Genomic DNA, 21,902 nt, shown 5'->3' on the forward strand with positions numbered 1-21,902 from the left:
GAAGAAGAAGAAGAAGAAGTAGCGCAACTGTTGGTACAATATAATTGAATCGGAAAATTCATTTTTTCGTTATAAAGCTTCTCGTACAACGAAAGCAATTGTCTTGCCTTGTGACAAATAGCTTGTACTTGATAAATTTATATCCCACAAGCATTAATTGAAGCATATACCTCAATAAACAAGCAAAATGAAGGTATATTGTGCTTAGTGGCGCAACTAATGGATCATCTACCCTAGATATAACATGAGTGATTAATTTATATTCGAATGTGAAAATGCAAATTAATTATTCGATTCACTATTATTTAACGTAAATTTGTCGTTTATAGTGTAAAGTTATGCAAAATCTCTAAATTTCTCAAAACAGGAAGTATCAACTCAAAATTAGGCGAACGAAAGAAGAATACGCAAAATGCATACGAAACTACTTTAGCCTTAGTATGTGCTAATCTGGGTGTTCTATAATGTAACCCTGGAAAGTACGCTCTTTCACGTAAACAATAACAAAACCAGTTCATCTGTTCGCGATTATTATCATTAGACTCAGCACTCACTCATCGGCTGGCTACTTGCAAGTCGCATTTGCAATTTCAGTTCAGTGGTGTGTGGTGCATCAGAATGTTGATAGCGGTGCTGGTGGCGATCTTGAACGTTCTCACTATCGGGCAGGCTGACTCGGCCACGAATGCCCTGTACCAGTGCGGTATTCGGAAACGTTTCGGAATACAACTGATTCATCATGGGTGGATAGCGGAAAAGGGACAATGGCCGTGGCACGTCGCTTTGTATCACCGCACAACCGCCCACGGAAGCGAGTACCGATGTGGAGGCACGCTAATAGATCAACGTCACATCCTTACCTCCGCTCACTGTGTCGTCCGGTCTAATGGATATCCGATGGCTGCGGAAGCGATAACAATCCATCTCGGTCAGTATGATCTTCAGGAACAGACGGATCAGGTTCAAATAATGTCAGTAGCTGAGGTGCATGTTCATTCGGATTTTGAAACCAACCGAAATGATATCGCTCTGCTGGTCTTGAAATCGACAGTTCAATATTCCGATTATGTTATTCCGATCTGTTTGGATCGGAAAGCTAATAGTAGGGACGAAGCCAACAAGCTCGAAGGCTTACGAGGTTCGGTTACCGGATGGGGTCAACTGGCGAACGGGTCACTTCCGCGGCAGTTGCGTACTGCCGAGATGCCAATCGTAAGTCACCTGGAGTGCGTTCAGAACGACCCGGTTCTGTTCGGGCGCTTTTTGAATCCCAGCGTGTTCTGTGCTGGTGATAAAAATGGTAAGTTACGTTGATTAGTTGATTTATTAGTGATGTTTAAATAATTGTGATTAAATTTTTGGTAGGAACGAGCGTTTGCAAAGGGGACAGCGGAGGTGGAATGTACGTTAGCGAAGGCGATCGCTGGATTTTAAAAGGAATCGTTTCGTTTTCCGGATTGGATAAGCATAGCAACTGTGACACTTCCAAGTTTGTGGTGTTTGCTAATGTCGTGTACCATCATTCTTGGATCAGTAACTTGACACGTACCGATGCTGAACTTGTGAAGCCTATCTCTAGGCGAATTAGCGAAATTGGTAGTTTTCCGGTTAAAGCAATGATCTTTGATGGTTTACAGCATTATTTTTTTTCAGAATGTGACAATTATAAATCCGTTGCAAAGAAAAAAGGAAACGGAATTTGTTACAATTCAAGAAACTCTCACTCGGTACGCTGAAGTCTGGCTTGGTTCCGTTGTTTATAAGTTTTATTTTTGTTCAACTACAGGTTGCCATTTGGTATGAGGGATCCCAGACAGCCTGCTCCGGAGTCCTTGTGAGCGAAAGTTTTGTTCTCCTACCGTGTCATTGTGCTAGGTTTGTACAAGAAGACTAAAACTAACATCAATTTGTTTGAAAACTACCATTCTTCTATTTCTGTGCAAGTTCCCACTTCAAATTGGACTTCGTTCGAATAGGAGACGCATCGGATTACAAAGTAGGAAACGTAACATGTCATCCAACCTACAGTCGGCGGTCTGCATATCATGATCTTGCACTTATTCAACTGGATACGGCAGTTCGTCTTACACCGGCAGTTCTGCCAGCTTGTTTGGCAAATAATTGGACAGAAAACCTGTACGAAACATTACTGGTAACGGGACATGTTGGAAATGGTTGAACTTGTTAACTAGGTTGAGCATTTCCGATTCACTTAATACGGTTTTCATTTCAGAGGCACGACCAGAGTTTCTGGAGACTGTCGAAAACCGTGTAATCGCAAAAGATGAATGCAACCGGATGAACATTTTTAGTTCCCAACGATGGCGCGATGGCATTTCCGAAGGCGAAGTGTGTGTCCTGAATGACGATCCTGAAAGGGAGAACTCTTTTCGACTGCCGGGAGCGGCTCTGCAAACGATGAGCACCCGCACCTGTATGGTTACGCTTTTGGGCATTCAGATTGGAACGAGTACAGACACTCTGGCACAATCTATTCCACCACTGGATGTGTACAGCCGGGTTGCTCATAACCTGGACTGGATTGAGCAGGTAGTGTGGGGTGTAACGGCTGACGACGAACTGGGAATACCCGGAACAACCGAACCGGTAATCGAAACTGAGTTGACAACATTACAGTCTAGTGCAGATCCATTGAATGCACTGAATCCAGATTTCGTTTATCCAGATCATCCAGCGCTGAATCGAACAGACAGCTAAGACAGACAACTCGGAAAGAAATAATCCATCTCAATACCTAATTCAAAATAGTTAAAAATCCTGGTTGTAAAATACAGAATAGGGCTTTGAAATTATACAAATAATTTAATTAGTTAAGAAGCGTTTAGTTTCTTAAATTTTTATTGATACTGTTCGGTTGATTGTTCGATGTAATAAACGACTTAAATTTAACAATGAGTTGACTGTGCGTGTGTGTGTGATAGCCTTGGCAGCATTCTCAGCTTATCAGAGTATTTTGCTCGTTTTGGTTTCAAACGGGATGGTATGCCGGCGGCGAGTAATCGCAGAACTTCCTCAAAGATTGTTTTGCGAATGTGCTTCGATGTACTTAAGGGCACGCAGAATGTAATCCGGAATCGGTGGCGGTGTCGGTAGGTGAACTCCTTGCGGGTGGTATCCATTCTCGTCGGCCGTGTAGGTCAGCACGATGGGTATACCGTCTTCCGCCACCCAAGATGCGGATCCCTGCACGGATTGACCTCCGATTCCACTTTCCTCTTGCTGGATACCGTTGCTAGTGGAGAATTTCCACGCGTATTGACCGTCCGGTTCGACCTGATTCTCCTGCGTTAGGATAGTGGCGCTAGCATCGTCGGAAGCGGGAGCAGCCGAGACCAGCATAAACAGGGCGGAAAGCGATACGATCTAAGGGGAGAACAAGACTTTCATTAATAGAATAAACCACTCGAAAGAAAAAAACGAATAATAGAATATTATCATAATAGAGGATATCACACGCTGTAGAAAATTACCCATTAGATATTTTCTCTTAAAAATTTGGGTAAAAGTAGTTTAGAGTGTATTGTTTACACTGTATTTTTACTGCTGTCACTTTTTCGGACATTGGAAAAAATAGCATCACCCGAAAAGCAACGTCGCGAATGAATTTTGCGCACCTGGAAAATGAGTGAAGTTAAGCGCAAGGTGCGAGCATACGGAACATTTGTGGTAGATTAATCTGAGCATAGGTACTAAGTGCACCTAGTAAAGCAAGCAAAGTCATGGATATAAACGTCCTGTTGAGAACTTGACTCTTCTTTATCGACTGACTTCGCAGCCGGCAATTAGAGTACAGGACAGTTACGAGGCTAGTGCAACGATCCTAGTGACTCTATCTAGCAGCACTGCCTAACCGAGATTCGAACATACGACGACTGGCTTGTTAGACCAGCATAGTACCTCGAAACCAACTAAACGGCTGTATACTAGTGCACCTAGTACAAAATGCTAATTATGCCAGTTGTCCTCTATGAGCCTGAAACGCGGACACTACTAAAATTTGATCTGTGCCTCTACGAGTACTCGGGGATTTCGAAGGGTGGGCGTTAAGTACCATCTTTAGCGGCGTGCAAGATAACGGTTTATGAAGACACGCAGAAAAATGATGATAGTTAGAAGCAACAATATCTGTTATTAAGTTCAATTTGTATCATATTTTTGAATCAAAAAATATTGTTTAAAATGAATTCATACCACTTTTGTTTTTACTTTAGTAATACTTATTTTTGATTCAACATTTTTTTATAGAAGCTGGGTATTTTTAGAAATAACAAAGCTTATTGTTGAACTAAAAGGTCAAAAAGGTTAGATGCAAAAAAAAAATGTCTATGTAAGCCGTGAGTCTATAACATTTTTTGTTGAATTCGTACAGAATACTTTTGCATTTACAAATTATTTTTCTGTGTGGACGAAGAATGTATCACAAACTCGTGCGTCTTTACAGCGAACTCAGTATTCAGAAAGTGGCAAAAGCTGGATGGATACGTTGTACAGGACATGTTGCTGGAATGCCGGACAACTATTTTGCCGAAATGTTTTTCGTATCGAATCAGGTAAGAACAAGACGCAAAAGGGCTCAGTGTGCGAGGCGACAAGATTAAGCGGAGCGAGATTTGGCGAGCACTAGGTATCCGCACAACTGGAGACTAGCGGTCATGGACTGACTTAAATAGAAGAATTGCAGGGGCTAGACAAAATGATCGGGACAGGTAAAATTTTGACGAAATTTATACGGCCATAATTTTTACAAAACATGTCCGACATTTTTTATGAAACCAATTTATTGCATTCTACAGGGAAATTTTTATGATTTTTCTAAAAAATTTCAATATTCGCAGTAGTCAGTGGACACTGAAGATATTTCGGGTTGTCCGAGGGTATGAAAAAAAAAGATTATTTTCAACGCTTGTATTAATTAATTTCATCGCTTTTTTGTCAAGGAAATTTAATAATATTCATATTTAGTCCCCAATACTAGCTTTCATTTCCAGTCGATTGATGAAAAGAGAACGGAAATCCATCGAGAAATAACCGAGATGTAACGTAACGTCAGTAACGTTTAATCTTTATGGACATTTTAAAACAAGACCCAAATCTTACCAATATGGATATCAAACTTTAAGATTTAGCAAGGGCTAAAATTCCTGAAGTTTGACAACCATATTGAAATGATTTCGGATATTCTTTAAAACGACCGCTATCACCGGGGTACCTAGAACCTGCTACAGGGTTCCCATGGCAAGCTGCGGACCTAGAAATTTCAGTGTCAGTAGCACATAGAACCTTAAAGTTTAAAATTCATATAGATATGGTTTGCAAGATGTCCTAAACGGTCAGACCAATAAATGCTACTACTACAACTGATTTCACGGAAATGGCCGTAACTTCCCAAGGAACAAAACGGCAGCATTTAAACGAACAGACGTGGAATAAGAGTTGTGTGGTAGCATCCGGTGCTGAATAAGCGAACTTATTGAAGTACCTATTAGTTAAACGTCATATCCAATATTATTTCTAGCTTCTAATCAACATTTATACGTTGTTATGCAATTGTAGAAAAAGAGTAGAATAAACGTTGCGCAAATGTATCAGCAGCATTACTGAGAGCAAGTGTGGAATAATAGTGGAAAAACAGTGGAATGAATATTGCGCAAACGTTGCTAAGAGGAAGTGTGGAATAAGAGTCGAATAATCGTCGTACAAACTTATCAGCAACACCAGTAAGAGCAGGTGTGGAATAAAAGGTTATTGATGGCAACCAATAACACCAATAATTTGAATAACACCTTATATTTCAAATTTATACAGTCGACCCCCGTTCGTTTGAACGATTCCTCATGCAAACTAACGGGGTTAGTTTTTAATTTGAACAACTAGCAACCCTAAATATGCTGAAACTTGTATGTGCTGGCCGCCCTGCTCTTTATTATTGTTTTGGTGGTTTGATTTAGTTGGCAGTTGCAAGCAGCGAATATTTTGTTGTCCGATCGGATTGCTATCGTAATCGTTGGGAAACGGAATGTGAAACGGATTAAACACGTTAGATCAGCACAAACAAATCGCACATTGCCTGCAAGAGCAAATGATGTCCTGTTGAGAATGACATTTGAACCATTTTTATTTTGCATGTCGTGCAAACCAGCGGGGTTCAAATTAAAAAGTGTTCAGATTAAAAACGGTCAAACGAACGGGGGTCCACGGTATTCGGCTCACTTTATTTCACATCATGCCGACTACAACAGACGAACTTGCATCAACACTGAACAATCAAATAGCAACCGTACTCAAATATTGCTGCAAATTTGTTAAGAATGAATGATGTGATAAAAATAAATTTATTTTAGCTGAGGTTTGTTCCACGCTTGACAAACTAAAACTTGTAAAACTACATCGGCTAAAAACTCGGCGCCTGTCATATGTCAGATTACCTCAGATGTGTTCGTCGACGGCTTCCGATCGACAGAATGTAAGTTCGAATCCGGGTGTACGAAAAAAGTTTAATGGCGGGCTTGATGAATTTTGAGCACGGTACTGCTAGGCAGCCATGTTTATACAGTCAACATCTAACCATTTGCGTAAATAAGACAGCTTGACACCGCTAAACGTTCTGTTCCTTTCACTCTGTAAAGCCGGTATGCTGGCAGATGGGTATTATTTTCAAATCTTAGGCAGATTTTTGCAAATAATACCCACGCCGGCAGTAGATGTTACCTACTGTCAAACACATAGAGTAAGGATAGGGTTGCCAGTCTCTTGATTTTGAGTCAACCAATGATTTCCTACTATCTTTCATTATATTAAAATAATAGGAATACGAACATGGACATGAAAATAACGAAACACAAAAAAATATGATAAATACTTTCTACCTATTTTTTCTTTTGCTTGTCTAAATGTTGAACTGCTGTCGAATAAACTTCAGTAGCTTCAGTGTCATCAGCAGCAGTTTAATAAACATATAAACAGTCATATAAACGCATCTTTCGCGCACATATCCAACACTGTGCTGTTTAAATTCTCCAAAATCAACTGTACAAGCATTGAACAGAGGTGTTAAGACATACTTTGAAAGCAGTTATTCAGCATGTGCTGAATAAAAGCTGTCGGTTAAACGTTTAATTAGCAAACATTGTTCCTTGGGGTTGTTTCTAAACGGATTTCCGTTCTCTTTTCACCAATCGACTAGAAATTAAGTCTAGTTTTGGAACAAAATATGATTGTCATTCAAACCATGACAAAAAAAAGCCACAAGCGATGGAAAAAACAGTTTTTGATATACCCCCCGAGACAACACGAAATATATCCGGTGTCCACTGGCTACTGTGAATCTTGAAATATTTCAGAGAAACTAGAAAAATTTGCCTGTAACAACGTTTGATCAATTGCGAAGAACCGTTCTTTTAATAACGAGCACCTTTGTACACCACCCCTCCCCTTTCCAATTTACATTTTTTTGTTTTTCTGGAAAAAATTAGAGTAATTTCTTGTGTGTTCCTCAACGATTTGTCAATTTGTGTTTATTCATTACATTGCCATTGAAAATTGCATTGCATTGCATTGAAACGAAGTTTATATCTTTTCTTGAGATTTCATGTGATGAATTATGAAAATGTGGGTAAAAATTACGCAAAAAAAAGTTTACTATGATTTAAGCGCGTTTTACAGAGGTTTAACTTTCTCGAATGTAAACATTGTGTCTAGTTGTCATTTAGTCCTCTTGAAATTTTCGTGCTCCAAATTTCAGTTTCGTGTCCCGAAAATACCCAAAAAAGCAATAAATTTTGATCAGCTTGCGAAATTTAATTATTGAACATCACAAAACGGACAGAAGCTGCCGTGATATTCCGATATAGTCCAGTTTCACAAAGATACGGTCGCTAGGATTATGCAGATGTACAAAAAGCGTGGTTTTACTCACTAGCTAAGCAATCGGGGCGTCCTTCATTGGCAACTGGCCGAATTGACAGAGCTATCGTGAATAAGGCGGAGCTGGACCGGGGACTCCGTAAATTGCGAAAGACATTGAAAGCCCTTGCTTTGAAAGCGAATTTTCCATTCATCGGACATCACAATCTTTACGATATCGTCTTCATAAGAAAGGTCTTAAGACCAGAGTAGCACTTAAGAAGCCATGGTTGTCCGCAAAAAATATCAAAAAGAGATTGAAGTGGGCCCAGAATCACAGAACTTGAGTTCCTCGATGGAATCATCACCAAGGAGTTTATTTGGACATTTTGAAGCGACCGCAGCGTCTGCACAACAGTTGGAGTAACCAGAAATTGGGTCAGGCAATCTCAACTGAATGGGACAAAATCACCCTGGAAACAATCTGCTAAGATTGTTGTATCGATGGCACGATGATGCCGAGCAGTTATTAAAGCTAAAGGTACTAAAAATACTAAAACTATGTGAATCAAAGGGGTGGATATACTTTTTGCGTAATATTTTACCCTTTTTCATAATTCGTCACTTAACATCCCAAGAAAAGATAAAAACGCCGTATTTTCAATGCAATGTGATAAATGAACATAAATTGATAAATCATGGAGGAACGCTCACCAAATTAATCTGATTTTGACAGGAATAACAAACAAATTGTAAATTAGTAGGGGGTGGATAAAGTTTTTTGTATGCTTTATAGGGAGATATTGAAGATATTCTTTGTTCTACTGATCGTAATAAAACTTTCAGATTATGAACCAGCAGTTTCTGTTAAAACATAAAACTGCGATACCGTTTGTTTTGCCTTTGGAGGCACGTCACAGAAATGGAACCGTCAACAAGAGTAAAATCTTATTTTACTAGACTATAAATTGATTATAACAGAATTGCACGAAATTTTTCTTTAATTTCCGTTGATTCGTGAATTATATTTAGTACCTAGTTCGAAAATAATGTGAAATTTGCGATGCTTATTCTAACCAAGCATGGCATGAGAATTTCTAGTCAGATCTCAATTTATCAAAAAAATTGGTTAGCGAATTTCTAGTCTAGTAAATTGATAGAGATGGTTAGAAAAATTGCAAATTAATTGATACACATATCTCTGATGTGTTGAGTTATAAGCGTGTAATATGCTACCGCTTTGAAACTCGTTAATACCGGTAACTCGTGCAACGCAAATTAGCAAGTCTTTACTAACCAATCACGAAGCAAGAATTTATAGTTCCATAACTCATTATTTTCAATTTCACGATAGCGCGCACATCAAAATCGATAGTTTTCTTTATTGAAGACGACGCGTAGAAAATTTTGTGATCGATTAGTACAAACACATATAAACAGACGAGACACTCGCGATAATTCCATCGTCCAATCAAAAACCACTCATTTTTCAAAAAAGCATGTTTCGCTACATGGCCACACCGCGGCGCGCAGGTGTTGCTTTGAGTTTTCAGTATAAAACCATTCAAATGTACAAAACCCTACAGCATAAAACCCTGCAAATGCAAGCTACTCCGCAACATGCATAACAAAGGGTGCTAGTGTGCAAGCAAAATGTGCAGGACGATGGTTTTTAAAGGATTTTCTTCTAAGTGTCATGTCAGTTCGTCAGTGGTACAAATATCTTGTTGAGAACTGATGTTGAGATATCAATATCACTTTGATGACGTCTTTTCCAACAACCAATCACGAAACGATGATTTCTAGCTAGACAATGTCATTATTTTCATTACTTTGATAGTGCACACTACCTAATATAACGGATGCCAGTAGTTTAGGTAGCAAAACAGTCACGTACCCCAAGAAATCGCGTATCATCTTTCCTGACAACCAAACGAGAAAAGCATAACCTTATTTTAACCTTATTTGATGTAAAAATTTCCTTCTAACGGCATCGTGTTAAGTCAAACCGGACCAAGTCGCAAAATTAAAAAAAATGAGTTAATGACAGTCAATTTTACACACTACATTTTACTGTAATCAAAATGAATATTGCTGATAGCTAGATATATGAGATGATAAATAAATGCTAGATTATAGATAAATACTACAAACAATACAGAGCAGCAAACTTTGCATTCGTTCTTTTCGAAATTTCGAATTTTCACACTTAGTTCGTTCTGACTTAATACCAATTGGCGTTCGATAAAGTGTTACCAAATAATAGACGAATGATGACAAAAAGTATGAACTGTAGGGTAACCAACTTATTTCGGACCCCATCAGCAGCTGTGCATAATTTGGACATTTTCATATGATTTTGCTGTAAGTGTCCAAATTCTGTACAGCCAAGGGTCCAAGATATGTTGGTTAACCTAAGTGAAGTCGTACACTCTTAAATGAGTTTACTCGTAAATGGGTAGAATTTAGATAAAACTTGGTTAAAACGACTGAAAATGCCCTTAAAGTGTACAAACTCAGATTTTGAGTAGTTTTCAATCAAAAAATTGGTAGTAGGAACTTGAAAGTGCGTTTTTGTCACAGAGAATAATTCAATTATCGGTAGCAAGTAGCCAAAATTGGTTGAATTTTTTTACTCAAAATTAGAGTTTGTACATTTTAAGGGCATTTTGAGTAGTTTCAACCTAGCTTTAGCTAAATCCGACCTATTTACGGGTAGAATCATTTAAGAGTGTATGGCTTCATTGCCTTGATTTGTTCCGGTATACAATAAAGTTTTGAACAACATTTGCTATGAAACGTAGTAAATTAAAATTAGAAAAATGAATCAATTGGCATATTCTACATGTATATTGAAGTGGAATATCTAGGGTAACCGACCTATTTTGAACCTCATGAGCAACTATACATAATTGAGACACTTACGGCAAAATCAAATGAAAGTGTTCAAATTATCTACAGCTGCAAATCCAGAAAAATCCAGAATAGGTTGATTACCATACTTTCTAAACTCGGAACATATGACTATTTCTCGAATATAACTCTCGACTTATAAATGGCACTTGACGCCGTGTATATTAAATTCTCCTAATTTATATTCTTTTATTCTGAAAAATATTGGTCATATTGCTACAAAATTACTGAATTTTCTTTTTTTTTGCATGGTTAGCTCAAAAAGAATATAACAGTGTCACGATTTCACGGATTCACCAATCAACCGAATCAACACCACATGGTCCACATCACACGCTGATCACGACAGAGCAGCCTAATAGTTCGCGATTAAAGAACTAGCTCATTTCCATTTTTAAATGAAACATAAAAAAACAATCGCTGTTACTGTTCGGCCGTTCTCGTCACACTTCATTCATAAAATCAATATCCCAATCGCTACCGGCGATTCAACTTTCCACGAACAAACCGGTAACTATCCTAGCCGACGATGCAATTAACACTTCCATGTTCGGTATTCGGATAGCTTGGATATCTATCACCATTTCACACCGTCATTAGATGCTAAGTGCAACGACTTCTGCAAATCTCACCAATTTCATCATTTTTGGCACTTAACAGTTGTTGCACACGTCAGAAAAGCTTTTATCACAGATACGCGTTGTCCGCAGTTACAGCACAGGTCACCCGTTTGTTCTAGTTAGTTCGCCACTTAAGATAATACTGAACGGTCTCTTTCGGCGGGTGTCATCTTTTATATGGATGATTTCTTTTGTTTAGATTTTCTTGTGGGGTCCATCCGTCCCGTCAGCCGTCGTCGGGACCGTTTGCCGCGAACGAACGAACGCAGCTTTTGGGTGTTTTGGGCGTCTGCTTCTCCGCGCGTTCCCAGCTACACGAGGGTGGGGCTCTCACCCCACGCACCCCACTTTTTGGTGTGCGGCTTTTCCTTCAACCGCATCCTCAGCGTCTGACGAGTGCAAAAGGGAGCTCGGATGGCAAACTAATTGCGGATTCAAACGATAAAGGTTCTGAAGGTTGTTTCTTTTCAAATGACCTAGCAACGTTTCTGGTTTAGAGGTAAGGAATTCCGGCGGTAATAAATCTTCAAGCGAAATTTATAAGAGATTTTATTTGTTTCCGGGCCACTATTTGTGGATGTTTTGCTTTATTATGCCTTTGTGCATTACAGTCACATTTTTTGGGTTCTAAGAGGGTTAAAGTCAAGATCGACTCACTGAAATTTGTATTTGAATAATGTTGTCCATTTTCGAAGTAACATGAAACACTTGCTCCATAATATATTTTCTCGGTAAATTTTGCATACATTTTTAAATAAAATTTTGGTTACAAATTTTGGAAATAAGAGTTCAGTTAACGTAATTTTATCTAACGGAAATATCTAACTTAAGAATAGTTCTTAGACAATTTTATTTCAACGGCTTTGATTACGCAGTAAATAACCACGAATTGAGCGTTTCGTACACGATTCATCAAGTCAATGCAAATATCAGCAATTTTGTGCCAGATTTATTATGTCGATTGTGTGTTAATGAACAGATATCGAAGTAATTCTGTACGCAGTTCCATTTCCTGTGGACCACCCAGCTAGGAATTGTTTGCCTATGCAAAATCATTGTGAAACAAGGTTATGTAAATGAAATAGTTATAACAAAGATGGATGAATCGCTTATTATGCCAGTCTGGTTCTGATTTATTGGAGGCCAGATAGAACAGTGACAGTTTTGCTTTGGGTATTATTTAAACAGCGCAGTTTAACACCCCTTTGAATACCCAATAGACAGAATAGGTCGTGATTTAGTTCCTTCGGCATAGATGAGAACTGTGTACATCTGTTACATCCTGTGTATTTATTTAATTCAGTCTTCGCGCAAAATCTGCGCCGGAAACCATAGATCTTCACTTTTTTTCTCAGGCGTGGGCAGGTCCTGCCAAAAATGAATTTATTTGAAACGCCCTAATTCAAAAATTGTATGGCATTTTGGACCGTTTGTGGCTGTTAAAATGAAAAATGTAGATCACGATCGATAAAATGATTTTTTGCGAGTGCTAATTTGAAGAAAAAAAAACCATGGTCAAAATATCTCATATTATCCTTACAACAGGTCAAGGTAAGTGCAACCACAACCCCTGCGTGAAACAAAAGTATCTCATATTGAATTTGTGCACTTAGTGTGTTCAGCCTTTGATTTTATCCACCTTAGTAAAGTCCACTAATTAGGACCTCAAATAGTCGTTTCTCACACGGTCATCCAAACCATTAGTGTGATGATCACACTAAAACCGTAGATGATAGCCATCGTTGTTTAGTTATCCGTCCAACTGAACCCAGTTTCGTACCAACTTGAATAGATGTCAAGCGGTAGCAGATTTGGGCTCATAAATTAAATGAACCTTCAGTTAACATATATTGCGGATGGAACAAATGTCGGTGACATTTTTATAGCAAAGGAATTTGAAGCATTTTATTTGTTTCGAAATCCGTTCTGGTTGTTCGGTCAAAAAGTGTAATATCTGTCCACACAATGGTGACACTTTGCTGCGATCAGACAGAGGATACATGTTTTGAATCGTCTATTCTTCGTTGGCAAAAAATATCGTCGGGATAAAATTGATGAACCTTTTTTCGAAATCTTACGATAACACAAAAAATTACAAAAGGCTTAAGATTTAAGAAACAAACATTTATTTCTCCGGTGTCAAAATTTCAAATTAACCTTCAACGTGTGTGAAAAATTCAATGCATGACTTGTGGTAAAGTTGATTCTGGTTGTAGGCTCTTGCATCATATAAATATTTAATGAAGAAATATTCATCGTTACCTTTTGATTCTCACTAACGGATCCAGCTGTTTGGAGAAGTAGTATGTAAAACATGCATTCGTCAATTTTATTGTTTCTTTTTTGTTGTCAACATAAATCAACGACATGCTGAAAATAACCTGGCCGGATTATGAACATTCATCATGCAGAATTAAACCATGACCCAATCTAACCCTATTTAAAGCTTCGGCAATTTCCAAAATTTTATTCAAATATAATGTTTTACAGTCAGTAAGTGGTTTTCTGAACATCCATGTCTAGGACGCGTTCAGGTAATGATCAGTTTAAGTGACTTTTTGGAACCGTAGGTATAGACGCGATCTGATGGAAACCGATGAATTAATCGGTTGACATTTGACATTCTAATCAAATAGATAACATATTATTTCTTCATTATTCACACAGCTCCAAAAGAATCTGTGATTTTAAATAAACAAATTCATCTATGATGAATTTGTGCCACTAAATCAACATGAACACCGCCTATTTTTTCGCGTCTGTTTTGAGGGGTGAATCTCATAGAAAACAGTACCCTAATAAATAATGACATCATAATCATCGCACGGCGCGGCGTGGCGCGACGTCTCTTGTCACAGCCCCGAAAACAAGACCGTAATAAACTCACCATTAAGTCACTCTAAATTTACCCACGTCAAATATTATCATATTTCCTATGTACCTACCGTCTAATCCGCAACTCAAACTAATAGCAGCAGTAGTCTAATGAAGGAAAAAAATATAAATTATTACGTACTAATTAAATCAAACCGACCGCGGCGCGCACCGGATGAACGCCTCTAGCCGTTCAGCAGCAGCAACCACTTGAAGTTCAAGGTTGTGAAATTCTCTCCTTTTCGGCTTCATAGCTCCGGCTGGTGGCCAGTGACGACGACGACGACGGTTCTCTATTATTGGACAAGCCATCGATCTGAAGTGGACTAGATTTGATGGGATCTTCTCACAGACAGCGAGGATCCTCCGGTGAAAAACGACAAACGATAAGACATACAGATTGTAGGCCGAACGTGGTAGGGTTTATTCCTAATTCCCGTCGTAGTAAGTAAAGCCATTCTAATTTTCATCATTTGTTGGATGGATTTAATAAATACTCCAAAAGTTCTTGTGCTGATTTGACTAAAACATACTTACCTTCCGATCCGTGAACTTTGAAATCACTGAAAAGCGATTATTAAAGCATATTAGGCCATTACAAATATTTTAAAAAGTTTTTGTCCCTCCGGTGTTGGACTACTGAAGCGGGGGGCAAAAAACAAGAGAATTTTTTAGTCGAGCAAAAAAAATCTGGATTTTAGGCATTTTTATTTCAAGTTTAAACGTGAAACCCAAATCTATTCTTGCTTGTAATATATAAGTTGTTAATTTCCATGCAAAAATCTACGAAAAAAAAACAAAAACGAAAGAAAATTTTTATGGCCGATTTTCGGAAATTCCGCTGTTTGAATTTCCATTTCTATTTCATGCTAGAAGCGTTAACTCAACTCGTACACCCATTTTTCAAGTTTTTCAGACTGTACGGCCCACAGACAATTGATTTAAAAAAAATTAAATGAGTATCCTATAAATTATTTTTTTGCCTAATTGAAATTACGCAACTGGCTTTATTTCTTAAATTCGTCGTACCTTTTTAAAATCCGTCCATCAAAGTTTTTCATCGTCCGAACTAAAAATCACAATAATGTTTACAAAGCTAACGCGCATGAATTTGTGTATGACGGCGTGGCAAATCTTATTCTGCAAAATTTCGGCAGGTCAGGCAAGTTTTCCTGGCTATAGAATAACGATAATGCCTTGCGTGAGTTATTTTCATTTATGTTTGACGGAAATTAAAATGATAAAAAGCATTTAAATAGATTTCAGCTCACTTTGATTGATCGCGTATGATATCTTATCTTATCTCACACTAACGCAGCCAATACTTGAAGGCATCCTGGAAAATGCCGATTGCTTAAATCGGTCATTTTTCTTGTCAACGGCCAGGCCAACTGCGCAGCATGTACCGCAGAGAGAATTCCAAAGAATTAAGTGGAATTAAAAATGATACTTAATTCCATTCAACTCATTGAAATCAAGGGGAAGGAAGAAAGCGTGGACCTCCCGTACCAAACGCTTCCCTTGAAGATATTGATTAATTTAAAGATTACAAATTGTAGTCGTTGGGAGTATCTTTGCTAATAAAGGTTAAGTGATACTACGGACCCTCGGGGATGAACTTATGGCATTAACCATAGTCTGGCTGCAATAGGCCAAGGTTATAGCGCCTTTTTTCGCTCTCTGAAAATTGAAAAATTCCGTCTACCTGGCATCATTTTAATTACTTAGTAAAAGAATAAAATTTAGAAATAATAAAATATATGAATGCAGGAAAATCAAATAGATAAACGGGTGAAGTTATGAAACGACCTCACCGGCATTTGTTTCTTCGTCCATTCCATTAAATCCCGCCACTGAACAGCATTTTCGATTAAACTTGAAACAGTTTAAAGTCCTATTCGAAAGCTAGGTTTTGGGTGCCTCCGGGGCAGAACTCCATAAACCGCAAAAGTCACTACCGTATGCACAAGCGTAAATTCGGACCGCTTCCAGTAACAGTTGCCTCCAGTAATTCCGTCTGCATCCAATCATGTAACTTGTTTGTCACTATCTTCAAGGCACATGCTAATTCTATATCTGCTGCCGCTGGCCGAAAAACTAATCTGTTTGATTATTTTAACAACTAATCTGCTTGATTATTTCAAACTTTCCAATTCGTACGGAACCGATAATTCGTTTCTCACTTTGATTGATCGCGTATGATAGATAACAAACTAAAATATTAGGAAATAGTTAGTTTTGCATTGTGTGTCATAAAAATGCTGATATTTTTATTAATTAGTGTTTGATAGGAAGGCAATTACGACGAAGCTGCAACATACCCTAGCTATATTGAGCGAACATTTATTCTAATTTTGGGAAACAAACGTGCGATGGAAGGCGGTTAAGCTATTTGTAGATTGTGAAACTGGTGCCATACGATTTATGTTGAAAAGTTCTTTTTCACAGGAAACTGTCAATTAAAATTATGGTACATATTTCGAATACGATGTTTATTGCTTGTAGAATCTAAACCATTTACAAACAAATTAAAGGTTCGCTTTTGGTTTGGACCTAAAAAACTAAGTAAAAATACATCTTTCGAATATACCTGCAGAAGAGATCAAAGCAGATTCAGAGCTAATAAGGAATTTAGAAGCTACCCGAAAAAAGTGAAAATTATGCATGACTCTTGTTAATATGAATAAATTATCCAACAGTTCTTCGGTATGTAAAGATTATATTTTTTTGTCGTAAGAATGTCTTTTTAAGGATAATCGATTGTAACATTTGTTCGTAGTATTATGTACATTATTGAAACTAGGGCGGCTTATGGATTTTTGAAGAAAAACCACACTTAAAAACTATTTTTTCAGAAAACTTCAAGGGATTTTTTTTAGATTTTTTTGGGCGTTATTTATTTTAGGAACCATAACTCTGTAACAGAGCATCCATATTTTTACAATCAACGGAGGCGATGGTAAAAAAAGTAATGAAACAAAGATGTTAATAGGATCAGAAACAGAATTGGACCAGGCGTGAAGAGGAAAGAGTGGAAAGATGAGGAAAGGGAGGGTCATGGAAGCAACGTTTAAAAAGCCCAAAAAAGAATATCTACGCATTGCCACGAGAAAGAATTTGGTCAAATACCGACGAGTGCGGAATAAGTTGACCACGATCCTGAGGGGGGAAAAGTGCCAGAAGAGGACAGAGACCGTGAAGAGCTGGAACAACTATTTTGGGCTAATGAGACGCGTAAGTTCTATGAGAAGCTGAACCAATCTCGTAAAGGATACGCTCCGAAGCCTGATATGTGTAGGGACGAGAAGGGAAACCTGGTCACAAACGAGCGCATTTTAATGGTGATTTAACAGAAGGAGACGGAACGGAAGTTAATCTAGGAGTGCTGACGCCTATAAGGTGGTCTCCCAGATTTGGTTACGTCGTTAATCTCTCAATAGTAAGTGAATTCGTAGGGCAGCATCACGTTCATTTTATAGGGGCCCGTGCACCTATGGATCAAATTTTCACTCTTCACGGCTACGAAATTTCGGTAGTAATATCTATATAATAAAACCAAGTTGGTTCGTTTGTTTGTAAGGGATAAACTCAAGAACGGCAGGACGGAATTGGATGATTCTTTTTTCAGTTGATGTGTTTTGGTTTGCGTCAGGTTTATACGCAAAAAAAATATTAAAAATCTACGCGAAAAACTGAAAAATAGTAAAAACCCGATATTTTACTTTTCCCGCCATTCGTCGCATAGATAATGTTTTAGACTACTATGATTATTTTCGGTGCAAATCAACCGGCGTCGCATTCAATATGAAGCGTCGTTGCTGGGCTAACAAACATGTTGATGAGGGTAACTTTGATTGAATGGCCAATAGTGCCTGATTTTCACAGAACATCTGTTCGTTACAACTGTGTTAGAAATACTGAATACTGAAATACTTAGAAACTGAGTTAGAAATGTTTGTTCGATTTAATCGACGTTTTTCGGCGAAAGAAGTATGAAGATTTTTAAATACCAGTTAGTCCGGACGTTTCGAGCTACTACTGGTCTTCGCTCATCATCTACGGACAACTTTTTCGTCCATTAGGTTCTACTTGGTTTATCTTTCTCCAAGTCCAAGTAGAACCTAATGGACGAAAAAGTTGTCCGCAGATGATGAGCGAAGACCAGTAGTAGCTCGAAACGTCCGGACTAACTGGTATTTAAAAATCTTCATACTTCTTTCGCCGAAAACGACGATTAAATCGAACAAACATTGCGGTGGCGGCGATTATCTGAAATCAACATTAGTTAGAAATGGTAATCTTTCCAGAATCCTAAAACTTATTGCCAAATATTCATTGAAAACATGTGGAAAATGTTGATTTTTCAATTTATAGCACTCAACAGTTAAGCTGGCTGTTAATTTATTTTTTGTAAAAGTAAATTCGATAGCTCTAGATAATGCCTAATTCCGTCTGCTGTAGTTGTCCGTTAATATGGTATGCAATATACATATATTGAAACAGAATCTTTATTCTTGCTAATAAACAGTTTTATGGGCTAGCAAATTTAAAAAATAATAAATGTTGTATAATGCGTTGGGGGTTCAGTTTATAAAAGAGCCTAATAGTCTAAAACTAATTCTTTCACATCATTTATCAAATTATTGAAATTAATCAGAACTGGAAACTTTCTACGTTGTATGCGTTTCTAATGCATGTTTACATTTACATTTTCGTATGTTTGAGGAGCCTAGCAAGAAACGAAATTAGCAAATAACATTGATTATATTTTGAGGAATAATGAAACCTATCAGATTGGTTTAATATACTAACAAAGGTAATTGTTTGAGGACTTTCAGTAGAGTATAATTCATTCGATAAATTCTTACCAATCGATTGATAAGTAAAATTAAAAATCTAATGAATCTAATTGACATTCTCATTTCATACATATGAATATCAAATTTAAATTCAAAAATTACGGTGGCAATCACAACAAAGCTCTGGCTTCGATAGAGGAAATCGTAAGTGTCAACAAATTATATGTTTAATAAACCAAAAATTTGCGTAAAAAAACAAACAAAATTTCAAATCAATAATGGGGGAATGCACAAAGGCGAAAGAAAACATTTGAGGGCGTTGAACAGAACAATCATAGATTTCGGCGGCAATGAAAATATAGTTGGTGGTGAAACGATTCTGTTCTCAAAAAGTTTTGAATGTATATTGCATATCATTAGATAGTTAACTGCAGTAGACGGAATTAGGCGTTATATAATAACATCGAGTCTACTTTTACAAAAAATAAATTGACACTCAGCACAACTGTTGGCTACTGAGAATTGAAAAATCAACATTTTCTATATGTTTTTGGCGTATATTTGGCAATACATTTTACGATTTTGATTGCCATTTCTAACTAATGGTTTAGCACAGTTGTAAGAAACAGATGAAAATCCGGTAGTCAATTAACCATTCCCTCAAAAGATAAACTTCTCAAAAACGCACAAAACTTAACCTACAGTTTGAGTACATCCAAAATTTACTATTTACGGCATTTAATTCAATTGGTGGCAGTACGAAGTTTGCCGGGTCAGCTAGTATTGACTAAATATCTATACAAAATTTGATCTGCTGCTTTTGAGCAGTTTTTACGTTATTGACATTTGAGAAAAGCGTTTTTTCTTGAGAAAAATACCTGTAGCTTCAGAACTGAAGGATATAGCGACTTGATTCCTGCAAATAAATTGCGTGTTTTTAATAAATGTGAAAGTCCTCAGAACACATGATTTGTGAGAAAAATAAACACGAAAGAAGATATAAAGAAAAAACGGATTTTTTAGGCCCCACCATGACCAAAAAACTTTGAATTGCGCCAGCCTATCAACGATAAGAGATAAGAGTTTTATTTCTTCAGCAAAGTTACTCAAAATTTAATGCTCTTTAACTTTGTTAAAGATTTTATTCAGCTAACTTAAACCCGAAAAAAGTTTATGTTTTTTACTCACTTACTATGATGGCCACCCCAATATCATATATACCAGAAAATGTGAAAGTTGAAATAACAAATTTTCTCCGAAGGTACTATATACCTAAGACTAACGGTTTTAGCGTAATTACTTTTGTTCATCTAGATTTGGGTTACATCCCACGCGGCTGTTTAAAGCTACTCTGGAACGAGTGATGTGCTACTTGCGTGTTTCGATGATACTCTCGAGTCCCTTTGAATCGCACAGAAATTTGAGGCAATGAGGATGGACTGTGCTGTGTGTTCGCTATTAAAGGTGTGATCCAGCAAGTGGGCATCGAAACGAGAGCAACGATTTCCAGCCAAAGTAGCCAACTCCTAGTCTTCGCAGACGACCTTGACATCATTACTAGAAACCTTGGGACGGCAAAGGTAATCTACGCCAGACTAAAAACGGAAGCTGAGAGAATTGTTCGAAAATCAAATGTATGGTAGGTAAGAGGGTCCAAAAAGCAAAGCCGTGGGCTTAAACCGTCATTAGACATTACCATTCTTTATCGACAGACTTCGCAGCCGGCTGTTTAGAGTACAGGAAAATTACGGGGCCAGGGTAACCATCCTACTGACTCTATCTAGCAAGCACCGCCTAGCCGAGTTTCGAACATACGACGACTGGCTTGTTAGACCAGCATCGTACCTCGAAGCTAACTGAGCGGTTAGGTAGAGGCTCCAGAGAAAACAACGTTCGCCTCCCACTGGCAGTGACTATTGATGGTGATAAACTGGAAGTGATTGATGAGTTCGTATAATTGGTCTTTTCACTTCCGACAGTAATACGAGTAAGGAGATTCAACGACGCATTCCAGTTCCTTTCACAAGACGCTTTGATCAAGGAACATTCGCTACCGCACAAGGCTGACGATGTACAAAACGCTAATCAGAGCGGTACTCATCTACGAACTAGAGAAAGTAACTTTGCTTACGGAAGACATTCGTGCACTTGCCGTATTTGAACGAAAGGTTGCGGACTATTTCTGGCGGAGTACAAACGGATAGTGGAGAGTGGCGTAGGCGTATTAACCACGAGTTGCATACACTACTTGGAGAGATTCCCATCGTACACCTGGAAAAAGTTTTAAGACTACGGTGAGCTGACCTTGTTACATGGATACCGGACGACTGTGCTGTGAAATCCGTTCTTTTCAAGAACCCCACCGTCACCAGGAATAGAAGGGCCCAACGTGCTAGAAGTCATTTGTAATCAGGCTAAGTGCTTAATTTTAAGTTGTAGTAAGGGTGATTCCCGGCATAATCAAATGGAAAAGTCTAAAATAGAGTACGCGTAACACCTGTCCAAAATACGTAAATCATCCTAGCCTTTGACTTTGACTGCTTTTTACCAGGTTTAATTTTCGGAGTTTTCATTCGAATGGACGCTCTTTTTGCTACCAGCAGCCCCAGTATTTTTGCAGTAGCAGTCCCATAGCGCCGTAAATACGAAAGATAAAAGTATACTTTCTTCAACAATATTGTAAATAATAATTAGCTCTACAGTGGCCCTTTTTTCGAATTCTGTTTTACTGAGGCGTTGTAATTAAATGTGCATCAACCATACTTTTTATTAACAAACCCAACATAGCGTGAAATGATCAGCCAATTTGTATTAATTGGATTAGAATTATTTG

The 21,902-nt window shown here is 37.9% G+C and overlaps 2 protein-coding genes across 2 annotated transcripts; one reads left to right on the top strand and one right to left on the bottom strand.

The window, feature by feature from the left end:
• Positions 1-618: 618 nt before the first annotated feature.
• Positions 619-2,905, top strand: LOC128736570 (serine protease 53-like). The gene is made up of 6 exons (XM_053831057.1): positions 619-1,300; positions 1,366-1,596; positions 1,654-1,727; positions 1,787-1,875; positions 1,945-2,174; positions 2,234-2,905. Exons 1-6 carry the CDS (start codon positions 619-621, stop codon positions 2,716-2,718), a joined length of 1,791 nt encoding a protein of 596 aa, XP_053687032.1. The 3' UTR covers positions 2,719-2,905.
• A 128-nt stretch (positions 2,906-3,033) lies between these two features.
• Positions 3,034-11,420, bottom strand: LOC128735066 (endocuticle structural glycoprotein SgAbd-8-like). Its single transcript, XM_053829541.1, has 2 exons — positions 11,409-11,420; positions 3,034-3,384 (listed from the first exon to the last, which is right to left on the bottom strand). Exons 1-2 carry the CDS (start codon positions 11,418-11,420, stop codon positions 3,034-3,036), a joined length of 363 nt encoding a protein of 120 aa, XP_053685516.1.
• Positions 11,421-21,902: the final 10,482 nt, after the last annotated feature.

This window comes from Sabethes cyaneus, chromosome 2, assembly GCF_943734655.1.
Source record: "Sabethes cyaneus chromosome 2, idSabCyanKW18_F2, whole genome shotgun sequence".
NCBI lineage: Eukaryota > Metazoa > Arthropoda > Insecta > Diptera > Culicidae > Sabethes > Sabethes cyaneus.